This window comes from Nerophis ophidion, linkage group LG01, assembly GCF_033978795.1.
Source record: "Nerophis ophidion isolate RoL-2023_Sa linkage group LG01, RoL_Noph_v1.0, whole genome shotgun sequence".
Classification (NCBI taxonomy): Eukaryota; Metazoa; Chordata; class Actinopteri; order Syngnathiformes; family Syngnathidae; genus Nerophis; species Nerophis ophidion.
This window is the reverse complement of record NC_084611.1, coordinates 12,239,013-12,247,556: the sequence shown is the minus strand read 5'-3', so window position 1 is coordinate 12,247,556 and position 8,544 is coordinate 12,239,013. Positions and strand designations below refer to the sequence as shown.

The 8,544-nt window shown below is 41.0% G+C and overlaps 1 protein-coding gene across 2 annotated transcripts in view; it reads left to right on the top strand.

The window, feature by feature from the left end:
* LOC133550084 (zinc finger protein 771-like) overlaps positions 1 to 8,544 on the top strand; it is a 51,241-nt gene that overhangs the window by 28,796 nt on the left and 13,901 nt on the right. Inside the window, exon 1 of one of the 2 annotated variants that reach the window (XM_061896169.1) lies at positions 1 to 336. This exon is cut by the window's left edge and continues 130 nt beyond it. The exons of the other annotated variant lie outside the window; for it this stretch is intronic. Coding sequence (XP_061752153.1) covers positions 153 to 336 — 184 coding nt within the window. The 5' untranslated portion in view covers positions 1 to 152. The remainder of the gene's footprint in view (positions 337 to 8,544) is intronic. 2 annotated transcript variants of the gene reach the window in all.

The following is an 8,544-nucleotide window of genomic DNA, read 5'->3' as shown; positions in this document are numbered from 1 at the left end:
TGTTTGTCGCACGACTAACTACACTTTTGTTCATTTTTCGTGTCAGGATAAAGTCGCCTCAGTGAACGGAAGCTTTTCAGGCTAGCTTAGCTCGCTAGTTAGCTTAGCGTGCTAGCCGCGGAAGTTAATCAACACATCGCTAAGCGGAGAAAATGTGTAAAGTACAAATGTTGAGATTGTTGGTGAATCAGCGACTAAATGAGGCTGTGGAAGAAATATTTGTAGTGTTGGAAAGAACGATAACAGAGTATGAAGAGGAACTTTCCCGAACCAAAGAGGAGAAGGAGCGACAACGTCAACTACTGGACGCTGTTTTTAAAAAGTTGCCGAGAACAGGTTTGCTTACTTTTTACCCTCAACTGTTTACTAACTTTATATTTGTAAGCAGATATGTGTTGACAGCAGTCCATCCATCCATCATCTTCCGCTTATCCGAGGTCTGGTGGCGGGGGCAGCAGCCTAAGCAGGGAAGTCCTCGCGTGGTAAATTCTGTGAAGCCTCGGTTAGATTTATGTTACCATCTCTTAAGTTAAAGGGTTGGTTTTGACCCTTAAAGCAGCTGTAAAATACACTAAAAACAATTATCAATCATCCCATTTTTTTCTAATCAATTGATTACCTTGTTAGCCTTTCTTATCCATGAAAATATTGGTTTTAATATTTTTGGTGTGGGCCATTGGGCCTTTTTTTTTGTCAGTATACGCCTCGATTTCAATTTAAAAAAATGGTAAAATGAACCCCAAGAGAATCGTATAAATAAATCTAAGGTTGTTGTGTTACCTGGCTATTACTGAGGGGTAGTAGAACACATCTATTAAATAAATGTGTTATATTTATTTATTCATTTTAATAATTTTAACTAAAGTAACATCTATGGCAGGGGTTACCAACGCGGTTCCCGCGGGCACCAGGTAGCCTGTAAGGACCAGATGAGTCGCCCGCTGGCCTGTTCTAAAAATAGCTCAAATAGCAGCACTTACCAGTGAGCTGCCTCTATTTTTTAAATTTTATTTATGTACTAGCTCCGGCTTCCTCCCACCTCTAAAGACATGCACCTGGGGTTAGGTTGATTGGCAACACTAAATTGGCCCTAGTGTGTGAATGTGAGTGTGAATGTTGTCTGTCTATCTGTGTTGGCCCTGCGATGAGGTGGCGACTTGTCCAGGGTGTACGCCGCCTTCCGTCCGATTGTAACTGAGATAGGCACCAGCGACCCCAAAGGGAACAAGCGGTAGAAAATGGATATATGGATGGACTGGCAAGCTGGTCTCGCTTTGCTCGACACTTTTAATTCTGAGAGGCAAAACTCAAATAGAATTTGAAAATCCAAGAAAATATTTTAAAGACTTGGTCTTCACTTGTTTAACTGAATTTATTTTTTTTTTTTTACTTTGCTTCTTGTAACTTTCAGAAAGACAAATTTAGAGAAAAAATACAACCTTAAAAATTATTTTAGGATTTTTAAACACATATACCTTTTTACCTTTTAAATTCCTTCCTCTTCTTTCCTGACAATTTAAATCAATGTTCAAGTAATTTTTTTTTTTTTTATTGTAAAGAATAATAAATCAATTTTTATTTAATTCTTCATTTTAGCTTCTGTTTTTTTGACAAAGAATTTTTGTGAAATATTTCTTAAAACTTATTATGATCAAAATTCCAAAAACTTATTCTGGTAAAGCTAGAAAATCTGTAAAATCAAATTTTAAATCTTATTTCAAAGTCTTTTGAATTTCTTTTAAAACTTTTGTTCTGGAAAATCTGGAAGAAATAATGATTTGTCTTTGTTAGAAATATAGCTAGGTCTAATTTGTTATATATTCTAACACACTGCAGATTGGATTTTAACCTATTTAAAACATGTCATCAAAAATATATATTTATTGTGAGAAATCATTAAGATGATCAGTGTTTTCACAAAGATAAATATAATTAAATATTAATAATAACAGAGTTAAAGGTAAATTGAGCAAATTGGCTATTTCTGGCATTTTATTTAAAGGGGAACATTATCACCAAACCTATGCAAGCGTCAATATATACCTTGATGTTGCAGAAAAAAACCCATGTATTTTTTTAACCGATTTCCGAACTCTAAATGGGTGAATTTTGGCGAATTAAACGCCTTTCTGTTTATCGGTCTCGTAGCAATGACGTCAGAACGTGACGTCACCAAGGTAATACACCCGCCATTTTCATTTTCAACACATTACAAACACCGGGACTCAGCTCTGTTATTTTCCGTTTTTTCGACTATTTTTTGGAGCTTTGGAGATATCATGCCTCGTCGGTGTGTTGTCGGAGGGTGTAACAACACTAACAGGGAGGGATTCAAGTTGCACCACTGGCCCGAAGATGCGAAAGTGTCTGCTGCCAAACCCCCATTGAATGTGCCAGAGTGTCTGCACATTTTACCGGCGATGCTAAGACAGACATGGCACAGAGATATATGGATAACCTGCAGATGCATTTGCAACGATTAAGTCAACGAAATCACAACGGTGAGTTTTGTTGATGTTGTTGACTTATGTGCTAATCAGATATATTTGGTCGCAGCACGACAGCCAGCTAATCGATGCTAACATGCTATTTACGCTGGCTGTATGTACATTTGAAGCTAGATACCCACATTTAATGCGAAACAAACACTTACCAATCGACATATTTAAGTTGCTCCAGTGTCACAAGATGCGAAAGTCCTGATCGTTTGGTTTGCACATTTTACCGGCGATGCTAATAAGGCAGCCATGCTATGGTCCACTTCATTAGGTACACCCATACTATGGCTGAATAGCGTCAATAGGTATTCGCTCAATAGCTTTAGTTTTTTCTTCAATTTCGTTTTCGCTATCTGCCTCCATACTCCGACCATCAGTTTCAATACATGCGTAATCTGTTGAATCGCTTAAACCGCTGAAATCCAAGTCTGAATCTGAGCTAATGTCGCTATATCTTGCTGTGGTAACCGCCATGTTGTTTGTATTGGCAGCACTGTATGACGTCACAGGGAAATGGACAGTCGCATCGCAAATAGCGAAAATCAAGCACTTTAAAGCTTTTTTTAGGGATATTCCGGGAGGTGGAAAATTTTGAAAAAAACTTTGAAAAATAAAACAAGCCACTGGGAACTGATTTTTATTGTTTTTAACCCTTTTCAAATTGTGATAATGTTCCCCTTTAAGTGTGTATCAAACTGGTAGCCCTTCGCATTAATCAGTACCCAAGAAGTAGCTCTTCCTTTCAAAAAGGTTGGTGACCCCTGATCTATGGTGTGACGGGTCAATTTCGACCCATATATATTTACTTCAAGAAAAAGGTTGAAAAGTCTTTTTTTCAGCAACAGAACTTTAATACAAACACAAAATTAAAAGCAGAACAAGTTATTACATACAATATATATTTGCAAGGTCAAACAACAACCAATCAAGCAAATCAAACTAATAGAAATATATTACAAGTTCCAAAACGAAATCGGAGTAAAAGTTTCTGTGTGCAAGAACTTGCATGTGTGTTTAGATGCATGTGTGGCAAAAAGTGACACGTTTAGAGGGTTCTTTGCAGAGATATTTCTTGCAGTTGAAGCACAATACGTTTGTCTTTCTGTCCTTACTGCCTGGGCAGACCTGACACCTCTTTCTTTTAGAATCTGGTGTCCTGAGTGGGGTTGTGGCTGTTCTGGTTGGTGTTGAGGCAGAGCTGGCGCGGATGCTCTTTGTGTTGCTGATGAAGTGGACAAAGTGCTAAACGAGCTCTGCAGCTGTCTGACCAAGGCTGTAGCGTCTGAGTTTTGGGGCACCCGTACCCTTTGCTCAATGTTTGGCTTGACAAGGGAATTTCCCAGCTCCTTAAGAAACATTCTCTGCTTGTTTTTTTTGGTTGAGTTTCACCCTTTGGTGGATGTGGGTCCACAACACAAATGCATTATATGCAGTAGAGATGCGCGGTTTGCGGTCTCATCCACGCAGTCCGCGGATAAACCGCGGGTCGGGCGGTTGACATGACGAAAAAATAGATTTTAATTTAGATTCGGGCGGGTGGCGGTTGAACCATCTGGAAATAATTGATATGCATGCTTCTGTGATCGGTATCCTTTGCCATTCAAAGTGCCATTTAAGACCCGTGTCATAAAACGAAGAAGACATTAAGAGACGCTATTATTCTCCTGAATGACTGCCGGTAGTCACCCTATAATAAGTATTATGGCGTCCCATGAAGCCATTGGCTTTGTCACCTACTACAACATGTACGATCTGCTTGTCAGTCCAGCATCATGTTGTGTGTGGCTTCCGCGGCAACACGCACACGACTGCAAGGCATACTGGGTGACACAGAGTACACTAATGGTTGTGATATAAACAATTTTAACACTCTTAGTAATATGCGCCACGCTGTGAAGCCACACCAATTAAGAACGACAAACACATTTCGGGAGAACATCCTCACAGTAACACAACATAAACGCAACACAACAAATACCCATAATTAGGGATGCACCGAAATGAAAATTTGTGGCCGAAGCCGAATAAAACTTAAACGCTTGGCCGAAGGCCGAACACCGAATAATGAATGCAGTTTTTCACATTTTTTATATTGCATAAATAGCCTAGAATAAATATTTAGACATGTTTTTCAAATAAAGTAATTTTTTATTGAATATTGACATTTTTTTAATATTCCAGTAGCCTTTGCTTTTCAAAAAAAGCACAAAGTTTTTCATTTATATTAGGGCTTCAAACAAAACATGCATCCCAAAAAAAAATAAAGTGCATTAAAGTGGATAAACCCACAACAAATGAATTATTGTCCTTTTGGCCAAAGTCTGCTTAGCCACAGTAGATATGCTAATAATGTAAACAGAAGGCTCAAGTAAATCTCAATTAAGTGTGTGCTTATAACCTCTTACACTTATACAGGTAGCCTACACAACAGGCTAATAATGTAAACAGAGGCCCCACTAAATCTCAATAAGTTTGTGCTTGTTACCTCATGCACTTATATAGGTACACAACCTATCCCAACGTCACCGGGTCATTGCACGTTGGTTGATTGCGTCACCGTGTCAAAAAATTGCGTCACACGCCACTATTCGGCCTTGTTCTTAACTCATTCCACCGAAGGCCGAATGTGGCTTTTTTTGCCATATTCGGCCGAATATATTCGGTTACCGATTAATCGGTGCATCCCTACCCATAATCCTTTGTATTCATGACACTTCCTGACTATTTTATACACCCCCCGCCCCCCCGTGCGTCGGTAAGGTGGGCGGGGTTGGGGGTGCGGGGGTGTAAAATATATTCTGGGGTATCACGGATACAAAGGATTATGGGTATCTGTTGTGTTGCGTTTATGTTGTGTTACTGTCAGGATGTTCTCCCGAAATGTGTTTGTCAATCTTGTTGGGTGTGGCTTCACAGCGTGGCGCATATTATTAAGTGTTAAAGTTGTTTATATCACAACCATCAGTGTACTCTCTATCACCCAGTATGCCTTTCAATCTTGAACGTGTAATTGCGGAAACCGCACACAACATGTTGCCGGACCAACAATCGTTTCGTACATGTTGTTGAAGGTGTCTAAGGCAATGGCTTCACAGCACGCCCATAGTCTTGTAGTCAGGATCAACGCAATTGGATAGTCGCGGGAACGTTAGCGGCTCCCATTGTCATCATTACTCTGTGAAACAGGTTTAAATAGCTCTGTTAGTGGTAAAGGCGGACAGCCTCTGATGTAATTCAGCGGGCGGTTGGCGGGCGGCTACGGTCCTGATAAAATATTGGTTCGGGTGGACGGCGGGTGGATGACGACTTTGGTGATGCGGATGCGGATGATATAATTGCCTATCCGCGCATCTCTAATATGCAGACACATCGAGGATGTTGTAAAACACAGCCTTGGGCCATCTCCTGGGCATTCGCTGGCAAGTGTAAGTGGCAGTCACCTTGTCCTGGTTGTCCACTCGTCCTTTGTTTTTGTTATAGTCGGGGATATTTGTGGGATTTTTGTCACTTCCTGATGACACAGCTGCATCTTTGTGAAGAGTAGACACAAGTAGCACCTTTTTTTTGTTTTTTTGGACAATATGAGACAACAGTGGTGGTGTCTGTAAAAGTAAACTTTGTGGAAAGCGGAGCCCGGTCCTTCACCTGCAAGACTTCAGCAAGCAGCTCAGGTGTCGTTTTCTTCACTGTCTCCACCATGGTAAGCTACCTCCTGAGAAGTTCTTGTCCAAGTTCAGAAATGGTCACAAGGGATATTGTGACCCTGCAGTCCAGTAGTCTTATCAAGGACCAGGCGTTTTCCTTGGTTTTTCTCAGGGATGCCACTCGCAGCGTTGCCTGTGTAAATCTGTAGATTCCAGGCATAGCTGGTTTTTGCATCACAGGCTGCCCAGATTTTTATGCCATACTTCCCTGGCTTACTGGGTATGTATTGTCGGAAGGGGCATTTTCCTCGGAAAGGGACAAGACGTTCATCCACTGGGTTGAACATCAAAGGAAGGAGCTGCACCCATCTGTCCCAGACATCCCTGATGGGGACAAGCTTGTCAGATCTTGCTCTGGTATCCAAATCTGAGGACTCTTGATATCACATGAACGGTCTGAAGTGACGTTGTTGCCCGGAAAATATTTCTGCCTGTCAATGCGTCCCAGAGACTATCAGTGGCCTCATTGGAGGATCTGTACACTCCAGCAATAAGAAAAACACCAATATAAGCATCCAAGTATTCCTCATCCATGTCGCCTTGGACTTGTTTTTCCTTCAAGGTTTGTCATAGCATTGACGACTCTTTTAGTGGCAATGGCATAAATAGCTTAAAACATGTCTTGATGTCAGTGTGTCAGGTTCAAACACTGATGACATCTATTAAACAAGACAAGAAGCAAAGAATTTAACAGAGACAGAATTCAATTTGGCTCAATTGAGGAGAAACGTGTCGACCTGTAACCTTTTACAGTGTCACCCACGCTCTGGCGAAAGATTGTATTTCTCCCCCTTTATTTGGACTTTCTCTGACCAATCCAATCCAATCCACTAGTTTTATATAGCACATTTAAACAACAATAACGTTTCCAAAGTGCTGCACAGCCATGTTAAAAACAATATTATGCTCCACCAATGACTGAATAAAACAAAAAATAAATAAAAATAAAAACAAATATGATTAAAAACTATTTTAAAGGGTAAAATCAATTAAAACAATAAAATAAAAATCAAAGTGTATAAAAAACACAGAGGACCACAGAGGACAGAGGACCACACAACTCACGTACTGTTAAAAGCCAAAGAATAAAAGTGGGTCTTAAAACGAGACTTAAAACACTCCACTGTGGAAGCAGTTTGAACATGGAGCGGCAGAGTGTTCCAGAGCTTAGGGCCGACCACAGAGAAGGCCCTGTCTCCCCTGGTCTTAAGTCTGGTCTTGGGCACCACGAGCTGGAGCTGTCTCTCGGACCTCAGAGCGCACGCAGGAATGTAAATTTGGATGAGGTCCGAGATATATTGAGGTGCCAGTCCATGTAAAGTATTAGCTTTCACTGTTATGCTGATGACACCCAACTCTACATGCCCCTAAAGCTGACCAACACGCCGGATTGTAGTCAGCTGGAGGCGTGTCTTAATGAAATTAAACAATGGATGTCCGCTAACTTTTTGCAACTCAACGCCAAAAAAACGGAAATGCTGATTATCGGTCCTGCTAGACACCGACCTCTATTTAATGATACAAATCTAACATTTGACAACCAAACAATTAAACAAGGCGACACGGTAAAGAATCTGGGTATTATCTTCGACCCAACTCTCTCCTTTGAGTCACACATTAAAAGCGTTACTAAAACGGCCTTCTTTCATCTCCGTAATATCGCAAAAATTCGCTCCATTTTGTCCACTAAAGACGCTGAGATCATTATCCATGCGTTTGTTACGTCTCGTCTCGATTACTGTAACGTATTATTTTCGGGTCTCCCCATGTCTAGCATTAAAAGATTACAGTTGGTACAAAATGCGGCTGCTAGACTTTTGACAAGAACAAGAAAGTTTGATCACATTACGCCTGTACTGGCTCACCTGCACTGGCTTCCTGTGCACTTAAGATGTGACTTTAAGGTTTTACTACTTATGTATAAAATACTACACGGTCTAGCTCCATCCTATCTTGCCGATTGTATTGTACCATATGTCCCGGCAAGAAATCTGCGTTCAAAGGACTCCGGCTTATTAGTGGTTCCCAAAGCCCCAAAAAAGTCTGCGGGCTATAGAGCGTTTTCATTTCGGGCTCCAGTACTCTGGAATGCCCTCCCTGTAAAAGTTTGAGATGCCACCTCAGTAGAAGCATTTAAGTCTCACCTTAAAACTCATTTGTATACTCTAGCCTTTAAATAGACTCCCTTTTTCGACCAGTTGATCTGCCGTTTCTTTTCTTTTTCTCCTTTGTCCCACTCTCCCTTGTGGAGGGGGTCCGGTCCGATCCGATCCGGTGGCCACTGATTGCCTGTGTATCGGCTGGGGACATCTCTGCGCTGCTGATCCGCCTCCGCTTGGGAT